Source organism: Oncorhynchus clarkii, chromosome 26, assembly GCF_045791955.1.
Source record: "Oncorhynchus clarkii lewisi isolate Uvic-CL-2024 chromosome 26, UVic_Ocla_1.0, whole genome shotgun sequence".
NCBI classification, from domain to species: domain Eukaryota; kingdom Metazoa; phylum Chordata; class Actinopteri; order Salmoniformes; family Salmonidae; genus Oncorhynchus; species Oncorhynchus clarkii.
The window spans coordinates 33,071,306-33,084,917 of NC_092172.1; the positions used below are offsets into that span (position 1 = coordinate 33,071,306).

At 43.1% G+C, this 13,612-nt stretch overlaps 1 protein-coding gene across 1 annotated transcript in view; it reads left to right on the forward strand.

Annotated features, from left to right (window-relative positions):
• Positions 1 to 5,728: 5,728 nt before the first annotated feature.
• Positions 5,729 to 13,612, forward strand: part of LOC139384605 (ADAMTS-like 3) — a 314,459-nt gene continuing 306,575 nt past the window's right edge. Inside the window, exons 1-3 of the mRNA XM_071129427.1 lie at positions 5,729 to 5,813; positions 10,588 to 10,611; positions 11,490 to 11,605. Of these exons, the coding sequence (XP_070985528.1) occupies positions 5,729 to 5,813; positions 10,588 to 10,611; positions 11,490 to 11,605 (225 nt within the window). The remainder of the gene's footprint in view (positions 5,814 to 10,587; positions 10,612 to 11,489; positions 11,606 to 13,612) is intronic.

The window sequence follows — 13,612 nt, forward strand, 5'->3', positions numbered from 1 at the left end:
TAACCTCCTGTAGCAGCAAACCTACTTTCATTAAGGGGATTCGATTAATCTGGCCGGGCGCCCGGGATGGCGTGTTGTGTATCGAGTGAAAGTTGATTGCATTAGTTTTGGAACCGAGCTGCCTCCTGGGCGTGAGCCAGGCGCCCCGTTCAAATCCCACGGTGAAGTCATCTAAAAAAAGTGACATAATTATGAGTAGGATTCTGTGTTTTCAAATGCAAAAGTGATTCGTTTTGATAAAAATGCTTTACGTGCCTTCCCAATGAAAACTAGTTTGAAAATTCAAACGTATATTTTACGGAAAAAATATGTTGTATGTTTCTGGAAGATGCACCATGCAGCCTTCATTTTGACATCATGGCCGATCGGCGCAGATTACTGCTCCATTTGAGAAGGCGCTCCTCCCTCACCGCTTTTTCCCGTTCAAGTCATGGGCCATAGACCGATGCCCCCACGGCTCAGCATAATCAAATCCGACGATTCACAGCTGACAGGGCTTCTATTCAGTCTCTGTGTTCTGTTAATTGTAAGTAGGCCTATCCTGAATACAACTTGTGTTTGGTAATTGTGCGGACATGGAGACAGCCAGCAAAGGTATTTATTGCGTAATTGTACAAAAGCGTAATTATTTAGACGCCACTGTCGGATGCTTGTAACCAACTATTATTATTCATTATACTGACAACATAGTCGAGTGACCGCTCTAACGCATGTCCTCAAAGATGGAAGGCAGGCGAGATCAGGTGGGACCATTCTAGCCAATGAGAGGGCAGTGTGTGTGTGAACAACGGGCACAACTCTAATATAAAAAATGTTTTCAAAGTTGCCGAAATTCCACATGCGTCCACTTATATCAGTGCATTCGTAACAACCTAACCATAACGAAACTTTTATTCGATCAAAGAAGCCTCATGTAGCAAATTAGCAATTGCATTTTTTGCTGACCAAATTCGACCCTCTCATTGACCTCCTTTGTGGACAGATTTTGGGCGGAGTAAACCCTCTTTCCTCTTTCTCTCTGTTGTGACATATGCAAAAATCTGAATAGAACATTGTAACATCCACAGGTTTTATGATAGGGCAGGATCAATGGATACCACACCTGGATGCTGGTAATGGAATCACACAACACAGGATAATCACAAAATATATATTTTATTACAAAGATGTTTAAAATAGTACACAAGCTGTAGGGGCTGGCGGGCTTAGAATGGCAGGTTCAGTGTTTTCAATACAAAAGGCTGATATAATAATTTCAGTGTAACATTCAATATTCAATTCTTCAGTAATGTAGCTCAGGCACAGCAAATGTCAAGATATCAAGTTCAGCAGAGCAAACTTCACACAACACGTCTTGTAAGGTAGGGGCCTATTTCCAAAAGGGTCTCAATGTTGTAAACACTGAAAGTGCTTCATGCAATAAATAATCAAGCACTTGATCAATATAAATACATGAAATAGGTCCCATCTGATTACTGTCATTTGTCACTGGTTAGATAAGAATGCTGGACAAGCTGCCTCTGTGTCCCAAACTCTCCTGACTCCTAGCTCGAATGCGTCCCTCCAACTCTCAAACTCACTTGACTCAACATGCTGGCTCTCAGGGTCCCTCCAAATGCCTTCTACAAGAAAATGGAGGGGATCTTTGCGGATCACGATTACCCTGAGAAGAACTGAGAAGTTCAGACGTAAATTGGGGAACATGCTAAGAATCTACAAACAGGCCAAAGAACGTTGCCGGGAGACAGGCCAAGGGAGAACCACTTGGCTGTGTTTTGAGGTTAATGTCTCTCTGGTGCATAGGGTTATGATTAACACAATATGATCTTCAGGATTTCTTATTCCCCTCAGGTAATGAATGATATACAGTTTATAAATCATTCACTATTTATTCTAACAAAAGTTGAAACAAAAAAACATATTTTGGTGTTCACACGTGTATTTGTTTGATTTACAAAGTCTGCACAGGACCAAGAAAAACATCTAAACTGAAATTGAGATGGTTGGCTCTATTCTTATGCATTTCACTGTTCCTGTGCATGTGACAATAACACTTGAACTCAGAGGAGAAGGTGGTTCGAGACCTCAATGCTGGAGGGAGTGGCTGCCATGCAGCACATTCTTCAGTCAGAAAGAAAGGGTTACACTGTTGAAAAAGGAAAAGAAATGATGCTTGACATTCCTTCTTGTCTGTCTTCACTATCCCAGGTGTTGTCCCATTATTTCTATTTGGAGTGTTTATCTCCTTTATGGTGTAACCATTGAACACCTCTAACAGCAGACATGCAGATGGTAAACTTGTTTCTAAAATGCTGCTTTCACTTTGTGCAAAGTATAACCCTTTAACCAGCCTGAGTGTGATGTTACTTTGTCAACGACAGGCAGTCTGGATATGGAATCTTTATCCGATTTGAATTAGGCACAGGATGACAGGAGGTAGTTTATTGAACCGAGGTTCCCAGACGGATTTGGGCATGAAACGATGCCTGTTAGACAGATCAGTTTCGTCATCTTCAAAAAATGCAGCCAGTTTCAATTGTCTGGTAGGAACTTATCTCTGTGCGTAGTTGTGTCTTGCAGCCCCATGTAATGCCCAGCGTTGGAATAACTGACAAACCTCGTGGTAAAGTAATCTGAGCCAATGTCAGGCAGAAGTGACTGGATAGGGCCCCTTGGCACCCAGATTGATGCTCTGGGGAACACTTGAGCCGCCGTGTTGAACAAAAGGAGAACACTCTTGTTGTGGGACTGAGTCGTGCCCTTGTCCTTGACCAAAGGACAGGATCACCTTCCTCACCGAGGGAAACATCCTTCCTTGTGGTCCCTCCCAACTTCCTGCCAGTAGGAAAGTAAATCACTGGAAGCCCCCAAATGCGTCTGATGTCGTCCACCTGGATGCCCATGCCGAATGCCACTGTGTCCACCACACACCTGATGTGGCCATTGCCTGAAGTGAAGTCTGACAGAATGTGCTCCTAGGTCTCTGGGTCTGTCTGGCTGTGAAACATCTCCACCATTCTTGTGTCTATGCACTGAGTTTCTCTAGGCATAAGGTTCCAGTGCTTCCCGAAGGCAGAAGTAAACTTCTGTGACCCGTTTAATGGTCCTGCAGCCATCAAAGACAAGTAATATTGGTACTGATTTGTTAATAATTCATTCCTACATGCCTTTTTTTACATGAAGGAATTGCCAATTGCATAATTTATAGTTACGACAGTGGATATACTGTACTGCATGCTGCATAACACAACATTTCAGTGCCTCAAAAAGGGTGTAGGTTCCCCTGGACTCAACAAATCTGCAGTACACTATGACCTTGGTTTCTTCTCTGCCACTTTCTCTCAATTTATCCACCAGCCATGGCCCCTCAACTACGATGTTGATGCTATGGACGGACAGTTACATTTTGGGTCAGTCTTGGATCTGATGATACACAAGCCCAGTTTTATAGTTACTGTAGCATCCGCATCATGGAACATGTGACAATGAAACATGCAATCATTTCACACTCATGGGCTGGACAAAAGCACTGTATAAGCTATAACTAATAAAGGAGGAAGTAGCCACAATCACAGACTAGGAAGAACAGTCATCATCTCAACGGAGCTCATGGAGCGGTCCATGCCCTCAATGGACTCCGCCATCTTCTAGTGAGCATCAGGACGGGTGCTGAAATTATACTTCTTACAGAAGGGATTTTGAGGTACTCCTCTCGAAAGGATGTGAGCCCCTGTTAAACAGACAGACAGACCAGTGGAAGAGGATTTAGGAATTTCAGATGAAATTTGGCAGAGTATGCTTCAGGGATACATTCTTCTTCTTCAAATGTCTGAGACATGCTATAATACAATTTAAAATAGTCCTTCGGCTGCATTGGTCAAAGGCAAGATGATCCAAGTTTAGACCAGAAATGGTCTGAACTTGTGACCTATGTATTAAAGCAGGCTCCTGCTACCTTATTTCACATGCTTTGGACATACATGAAATGTATTGATTTCTGTAAGTCCATTTCTGAGATGTTTTCCAAGGTCCTGGAAACCTTCTGCCTTTGTTGCAGTGGAGACTCCTCAGAAGTGAAAGGGGAGGACCATCCTCCACAGTTCATTACATAAAAATATATTTAAAAAGTCATTCTTTTTAGATAAGACTATACTAAATATTTATTCACGTCACCAAATAATTCATTAAAAACACTGTTTCAATGAAGGTCTACAGAATCCTCAGCAGCACTCTGTAGGGTAACACCATGGTAGCAGACCGCTAGCTTCTGTCCTCTGGGTACATTGACTTCAATACAAAAGCTAGTAGGCTCATGGTTCTCACCCCGTTCTATAGACTTACACAGTAGTTATGACAACTTCCCGGAGGAGGTCCTCCAAACCGGTCAGAGCTCTTGCAGAATAAACTGACATGTTGTCGACCATATCAAAGGATCACAGAATTAATATAGTACTGAAAGCAAAAACTACAGCTAGCTATCACTGCAGTGCACAAAATGTGTTGAGTTGTTGACTCAAAGAGAAAGACTATATTTGAACAGTTTTGAAAAAAATTGTACACTGTACTGCACCGGGGTGTAACGGCTAAACTATACACTGTACTGCACCAGGGTGTCACGGCTAAACTGTACACTGTACTGCACCGGGGTGTAACGGCTAAACTGTACACTGTATTGCACCGGGGTGTAATGGCTAAACTGTACACTGTACTGCACCAGGGTGTCACGGCTAAACTATACACTGTACTGCACCGGGGTGTAACGGCTAAACTGTACACTGTACTGCACCGGGGTGTAACAGCTAAACTGTACACTGTACTGCACCGGGGTGTAACAGCTAAACTGTACACTGTACTGCACCGGGGTGTAACAGCTAAACTGTACACTGTACTGCACCGGGGTGTAACGGCTAAACTGTACACTGTACTGCACCGGGGTGTAACGGCTAAACTGTACACTGTACTGCACCGGGGTGTAACGGCTAAACTGTACACTGTACTGCACCGGGGTGTAACAGCTAAACTGTACACTGTACTGCACCGGGGTGTAACGGCTAAACTGTACACTGTACTGCACCGGGGTGTAACAGCTAAACTGTACACTGTACTGCACCGGGGTGTAACGGCTAAACTGTACACTGTACTGCACCGGGGTGTAACAGCTAAACTGCTTGCTGCTGACTGTACACTGTACTGCATGATTGTAGTGGAGCTACGTTGACTATGACATGGCATGGATGTAGGGTGTGTGTAGCGGTTAGCGGGAGTTTTTTTTGCCTGGTCACAGACAGCTGATGTAAAGTCCACAAGGGAAGGAAAAAAGTGCGAGGAGAGCATGTAGATGGATGCGAGAAGGAATTATATATACAGTGGGGCAAAAAAGTATTTAGTCAGCCACTAATTGTGCAAGTTCTCCCACTTAAAAAGATGAGAGAGGCCTGTAATTTTCATCATAGGAACACTTCAACTATGACAGACAAAATGAGAAAAAAACTCCAGAAAACCACATTGTAGGATTTTTAATGAATGTATTTGCAAATTATGGTGGAAAATAAGTATTTGGTCACCTACAAACAAGCAAGATTTCTGGCTCTCACAGACCTGTAACTTCTTCTTTAAGAGGCTCCACAGTCCTCCACTCATTACCTGTATTAATGGCACCTGTTTGAACTTGTTATCAGTATAAAGGACACTGTCCACAACCTCAAACAGTCACACTCCAAACTCCACTATGGCCAAGACCAAAGAGCTGTCAAAGGACACCAGAAACAAAATTGTAGCCCTGCACCGGCCTGGGAAGACTGAGTCTGCAATAGGTAAGCAGCTTGGTTTAAAGAAATCAACTGTGGGAGCAATTATTAGGAAATGGAAGACATACAAGACCACTGATAATCTCCCTCGATCTGGGGCTCCACTCAAGATCTCACCCCGTGGGGTCAAAATGATCACAAGAACGGTGAGCAAAAATCCTAGAACCACACGGGGGGACCTAGTGAATGACCTGCAGAGAGCTGGGACCAAAGTAACAAAGCCTACCATCAGTACCACACTACGCCGCCAGGGACTCAAATCCTGCAGTGCCAGATGTGTCCCCCTGCTTAAGCCAGTACATGTCCAGGCACGTCTGAAGTTTGCTAGAGAGCATTTGGATGATCCAGAATGTCATATGGTTAGATGAAACCAAAATATAACTTTTTGGTAAAAACTCAACTCGTCGTGTTTGGAGGACAAAGAATGCTTAGTTGCATCCAAAGAACACCATACCTAATGTGAAGCATGGGGGTGGAAACATCATGCTTTGGGGCTGTTTTTCTGCAAAGGGACCAGGACGACTGATCCGTGTAAAGGAAAGAATGAATGGGGCCATGTATCGTGAGATTTTGAGTGAAAACCTCCTTCCATCAGCAAGGGCATTGAAGATGAAATGTGGCTGGGTCTTTCAGCATGACGATGATCCCAAACACACTGCCCGGGCAACGAAGGAGTGGCTTCGTAAGAAGCATTTCAAGGTCCTGGAGTGGCCTAGCCAGTTTCCAGATCTCAACCCCATAGAAAATCTTTGGAGGGAGTTAAAAGTCCGTGTTGCCCAGCAACAGCCCCAAAACATCACTGCTCTAGAGGAGATCTGCATGGAGGAATGGGCCAAAATACCAGCAACAGTGTGTGAAAACCTTGTGAAGACTTACAGAAAACGTTTGACCTCTGTCATTGCCAACAAAGGGTATATAACAAAGTATTGAGATAAACTTTTGTTATTGACCAACTACTTATTTTCCACCATAATTTGCAAATAAATTCATTAAAAATCCTACAATGTGATTTTCTGGATTTTTTTTTCTAATTTTGTCTGTCATAGTTCAAGTGTACCTATGATGAAAATTACAGGCCTCTCTCATCTTTTTAAGTGGGAGAACTTGCACAATTGGTGGCTGACTAAATACTTTTTTGCCCCACTGTATACAATGAACTGTTTGTATGTGGCTGCTATGAAAGTGGACTTTGTTTGCGTGTAATCAGGGCTGTATTCATTGCACCAATTATTTTGAAAAACGATTCTTAATAGGAAGCAAACAGGATGAAACCGGATAAACATATCTGAATTTGTCCAATAGAAACTCTTGTTTGCAACTGTTAGACTAATGCTTACACCCTAGATCAGCTAGATGCAGGCAAGAGTGTGAAAGCCAGTATTGAATGTCTGTCACCTAGATTACTCAAAATACTATCGACCTGTAAACTTTGATTCAGGCTAGGTTGTAGCAACCTCATGATGGTTATAGGGAAGATAACAGTATCATGTAGTCGCCTGAACCTATCGATGTTACATTGAACTGGGTGAATGGAATATGAATAACAGTCATCCAATATGTTGTAATAGAAATAAGGCCATGTTCATTAAAAAAGGTATAATCTCCCTCATCTTTAACTGCACCAATGGGCCACTGCTTTGTTGTATTATTGGGAGTGGCACCACAGGATTCCCCTCTGGACAGGTATATCTTTTTATATTTCACCTTTATTTAACTAGGCAAGTCAGTTAAGAACAAATTCTTATTTTCAATGACGGCCTAGGAACGGTGGGTTAACTGCCTTGTTCAGAAGCAGAACGACAGATTTGTACCTTGTCAGCTCGTGGATTTGACCTTGCAACCTTCCGGTTGCTAGTCCAACGCTCTAACCACTGTCAGCCATTGGATAAAGGAAGTCATGGTCATCTCAAGCTAGAGAAAAGGCACTATTCCTTAAAATGACCTGCAATTCAATTGGATGGTATCTGGCAACTTTTCTTATCTTTTGTAGACAACATGGACCTAGCTAATTCCACAACTGCATAAACTAACTCAAATTAGAATTTATTTCACTATTTTTGCTTTTATAGTATCTGTGTTTTTCATTATTTGATTATGTCACTTCCATTCTTTCATGCCTGTTTAATAAAAGTCTGGTATTCGGGTGGTGCTCTGTAGGAGCATGAGGGTTGGGGTGAGTTTGATGTGGTAACTTTGTGGCGCAGCTAATTATATACCGAGCACAACATAACGATTCTAAACAATATTAGTTGGTCGTTGTAATAATGGACAAGAGATCGGTGAAATGTGTTTGATCATTACATACTGTGTGCCCACTATGTGTCTGGCCTCAAGCTCCAAACACTGCTGAACATCTTACACCACGGTACTCAATAAACAATGACATAGTACCTATGCATTCATTATAATTTCTATGAGATTGTGACAGGATGAGAACAGTCACAGTCCCACTTGATAATAATTTGACAAGTGGGAAAATTCTGGGTCATTTGGTTAATCAAACAGCAGAGGGAGACAAATCTCCAGAAAATAGCCCTGCAGCAATCGAGTGTAAAGGAGAAAGTGTGTTTCAGATTGTCCCCCTGCACCGGCTGTGATCTTAGTAGAATGACTCGCACAAAAACTAGAAAAGCATACCACAAAAACTGTGGCAAGCCCAATACAGTATAGGAACAGAGGGTTTGTAATGTCCTAGTTCAGTCAAAAGCCCCCAATTCTGTCTCAGCCTTTATTCCTGACCTCTCAATTACTGGCAAGCTGACTACCTCCTGACTGTGATGCCTAGGGTCAATACTAAAGGGGCACCTGTACTGTACTGTACCCAGGCATTCAATTGGGTTGCGCAGGGGGTGGAATCATCCATTCATCCATCCACCTACCAATTAATTTGATCCATCTGTCTATCCATCCATCCATCCCCCTATCTATCCTAGCTGTGAGTTTACAGGTAAGCACGCCAGAGTTACAAAGACAATAGGATCATTGGTTGAAAGTGAAGTGAGTTTGTAATACCCCAGTTCATCCATGTCCAAAGCCATCTCTCTCATCTCTCCCTCCCATCTCACTGCCCTCACTCGTCTCCCTCCCATCTCACTGCCCTCACTCGCTCATCTCTCCCTTCCCCTCTCACTGGCCCTCACTCGTCTCACTCTCTCATCTCTCCCTCCCATCTCACTGCCCTCACTCGTCTCACTCTCTCATCTCTCCCTCCCATCTCACTGCCCTAACTCGTCTCACTCTCTCATCTCTCCCTCCCCCTCTCACTGCCCTCACTCGTCTCACTCTCTCATCTCTCCCTCCCCCTCTCACTGCCCTCACTCGTCTCACTCTCTCCTCCCCCTCTCACTGCCCTCACTCGTCTCACTCTCTCATCTCTCCCTCCCCCTCTCACTGCCCTAACTCGTCTAACTCTCTCATCTCTCCCTCCCCCTCTCACTGCCCTAACTCGTCTCACTCATCTCTCCCTGCCCTCACTCGTCTCACTCTCTCATCTCTCCCTGCCCTCACTCGTCTCACTCTCTCATCTCCCCCTCCCCCTCTCACTGCCCTCACTCGTCTCACTCTCTCATCTCTCCCTCCCCCTCTCACTGCCCTCACTCGTCTCACTCTCTCATCTCTCCCTCCCCCTCTCACTGCCTTATCTCCCCCTGTATCTCCCCTATGCTTTTCCAACATCTATTCCTCACCTCATAATAAAGGAGAACCTCCCCAGCATGTTGTAATAGCCACTTTGATCTGCCACACCACAGGGCATGGTGAGTGATAGCTGTAATACACCACTTCTCTACAGTGCCTGTATTAGGCCCAGGCGAGTGAGCAGCGGTGACAGCAACAGCATAATATGAGTCCAAAATGGCACCCTATTCGCTACTACTTTTAGCCAAGGCTCATAGGGCTCTGGTCAAACGTGGTGTTCTATATAGGAGATAGGGTGTCATTTTAGATGTAGACAAAACTGTGCTTGAGTTTGCCTATCTGGGTTGATTAAAGGCCCAAAATCACAGTGTGACAGTGGCACACAAGTTTATTAGGGAGGTCTTGAAACGTTGTATTAGTTTCAGAATGAAAATGTGGCTGGGGTACGCAAGGAAAAATACGTATGGAACTAGTTACAGTTCATACTGTTGGAAACTGGTGTACTGATAATATTGCCATTATCTTCATTCTTTACTGTTTGCCCCTTGTAATAAATGAGATGATGATGACTGCATGATGATTGTTTATGATGATGATGATGAAAACCATGAGTATGATGATTATTAGGATACTGATCTGAATGATGATGATGGTGAGGAGGATGATTGTTGTTATTATAGTTATTATTAATGTGACGAAGATGAATATTATGATCATCATGATGATGATAACGATGTTGAAATCTACTGAATAAACGTGAAGCTCGAACAAATCAACATAATCACGTACCCCTATTCTCCTGTAGCCGATTCTCAAATCCATATTGGCGATGGGACGAGGGCGGCAATCAGCTGCGCAGCGCTCTAACTTTGTCCGGTCATTATTTGAGCTCCATTTCGCTACTTCCCAGTCGCGCTACATTTAGAGCGAGAGAAAGAGGGAGAGAATTCAGACTTTTATTGTGACTCCGTAGTAGGCCACAGCACAACGGAATATTTAGTTGTTGTGTGCGAATAAGTTGTGTATCGATTTGATACATCATATTTGACTGCGAGTTTTGGTTGCGGTTCTGAAATCGGGGAGTGTCGCGCCGGGTGGAAATCAGGTTTGAGGAATCAGTGGGATATGTTGATCTGTACATGAGCGCAGCGCATTCTTCAGAAAGAAGGTAACATTATATATCTGTGCCATCGTACTGTCATTCTGTCCAAATGTCTGAAATATTTGGTGCCTGTGAATGGTCTCTATCGCGCCACAGAATCAGTTTAACCAAGTGCAAGTTGATTATTTCAGCCTAAATGTTGTTGTTGTTCTGGCATTTTATGTTTACAGAACACCGTTTACATTTAGAAATGGGCCGCGTCATCTTTTTGACACGGTAGACATTCTCTGTCGCTGTTGTCAATATCGTTATTATTTTAAATACGTTTTATAGACACGTGAACTACCTGCTATACTGCCTTAGACATTAGAGCTACCCCTACCCTGCGGGAGCATCCTTCACTGTCTAGAATGAACTTTCGAGAAAGCGGGAGCCTATCTGACAAGTAGAATGAATTTGCTAGAAATCAATAATTGGCCAATGCTATTTCCAACGGAGGGAAGTGCTTCTCCTAGGATTCCATCCATGTAGCGGTTGTGCTGTTACATGTGTCAGTTATCCAACAGCTTTTCAGTACGTCGTTATAATCACATTCATGCAATATTGAACCCCGATACCCAAAGAAACTACCTACCTAGTGTCATTCATAGTAGTTTACAGACGCACATATGCCAATATCTCTATTTTTTTTATAGGCTATACATTCAAACTCAATCTGATTCCTTCTATTTAGGCTAATTTATACAATCTAACTTTATCATCGGTGACAGCTGATCGCCTATTCCTGTATTTTCACACATGTTTTTGCAACATCACTGTATTGTGTAAGTATTAGACTGGCCATAATCTGTTTTGATTTGATGGGAAGAGCGGTGCACCTTCTGGGTTTTTGCCTTTCTCTCCCCTGTCTTGACACTGACTGAAACATGTGCTCTCTATCTCAGGCTGCACCTCACCAACACATAACAGCACGTTTAATCGCGGAGCTAAGATGAAACCACTCCTGTTCCTGCTCTGGGAGACTGGGCTGGCTCTCTCTCTGCTCTACTCGACTGCACAGGTACTGTACCATTCACATGGTGGCATTTAAATAAAAGTTTGATTCAATTTGAAATGTTACAGTGTTTCCGAAATTGTGGGTAGGGCCCGCTTATTGGACGATGAGGCCACCCACTGTGGAGTCGTAAAACGTAATGTAAAGTGTGAGCAAACCTTCACTTATGTGATGTTTTATTTGAAGGTTTCTTGTTCAACCCTGAAAAAGGTCCTGGGTTCCAGAACGTTGGTTCTATTATAAATGATTGGGAGTGATGAAGGGTGCATCTCAGTTGTATTTCCTTAATTCTTTGAGTCTGTTGTCCTCACCTCCTTCTCAAAGCATGTTGGAGGAGAAGGTCTGAGGGGAGAACCTCCCCACTGGGCACAGATGTCAGTTCAACGTCTAGTTCTGATTTACATTTGGTTGAGTTGTCAACTAACGTGAATTCAATGTTCAAATTCACTCAGTGTATTTAGGTTAAAAGTTGGGTGAAAAAATGATGAAATTCCCTACATTCATGACTTTTTACAAATCCAATCAGTTTGATTCAACGTCATCCCATTGTAATTTTGGGTTGAAATGATGTAGAAACAACATTGATTCAACCAGTTCCTGCCCAGTGGGTCAGATCTTCTCCAATGCGTTTTGAAAAGGATACAAGGATGTGAGAAATCAAGCAAAGACCAAATTAACCCGTAGAGTGGCTCACTTTCTTTGTTTTTTCAAATTGATGGTCAGTATATAGTCTGCACCTTGTCAACTATGTGGGGGTGTGCCTCTCTTCCAAATGACACTCCGTTCCCTATGTAGTTTACACTACTAAGTAGTGCACTATATAGTTTACACGACTAAGTAGTGCACAATATAGTTTACACTACTAAGTAGTGCACTATATAGGGAAAACGTTACCGTTTGGGACACACAGATGGTCACATCTCGAAGCTCTTGTTCCTGGCTATTTCAGCCTATACAGGTGTGTGGTTTATTGTAGATGTGTGTAGTACATATTATTGTAGATGTGTGTAGTACATTGCTATGGGACAGTTTGAGGATGTTCGTCTGCCTGGCTATGTGTCTATTTGGAGCCAGCTGAATTGAATGTCACCTCTCTTTATGAGGATCAACCCTCTAAAGCCCTAAGGTTGATATATATATATATATATATATATATATATATATATATATATATATATAGTGATTATAGTAGTGTGTTGTAGTGGTGTCTAATACACACACATAAACAGACACACACACACACACACACACGCGCGCTGCTGAGGGCCAGGTGATAACAGAGATCTGTTGGGCTCTGCCACTGAGTGGTGAGGCCTTTTTTTAGGATAAGGGATGCATCCCAAATGGGACACTGGTCAAAAGTAGTGCACTTTATAAAATAGGGTACCATTTGGCATGCAGACAAGGCTTGCTAGTTAACATGTAGTAAGCTAGTGTCTGAAAACAGATGGAGCACACTGAAACCTGAATCTGCCAGTTGACTGTGATGTTGGACACGCTGCTTTAGGCTTCTACAGGAGACCAAAATAGAGTTGGAAGTCTGTTTTATGATTTGTTTGTATAACATGCTGGTATTTGTATTTACATGTTGTCTGTATGGAGTAAAGGGAATTACCCATAGAGATTAGAATAACTTTGAGTCTCCTCTCCTCTCTAGTGTTGATTCAGTTTTCCCAATAGCCCAATGTAGGGCCCCTTTACAGCACTTGTAATTGTCTGGCTTCTAAAAGACGTGTCTGTCTTATAGGTCCAGTCTTGCATTTAATTTCTGTCTGTATGTGAGTGTAACACGTGGAGCCGTTACGTGGGGTAGTAAGTCAGAACAATGAAAGCCACCAGTGTCGTGAGGACAGGCGTGTCTGCTAAGGCTCTCTCCTAGTTCCCAGCCCTCTCACTCATCTGCTCATACAATTAGACCCTGAATCTGGTGCCTAACCTCTTAGGGACCATGGCCCTGACACACACACACACACCTGCACGCATGGACACACACAGACACACACATGGATGCAA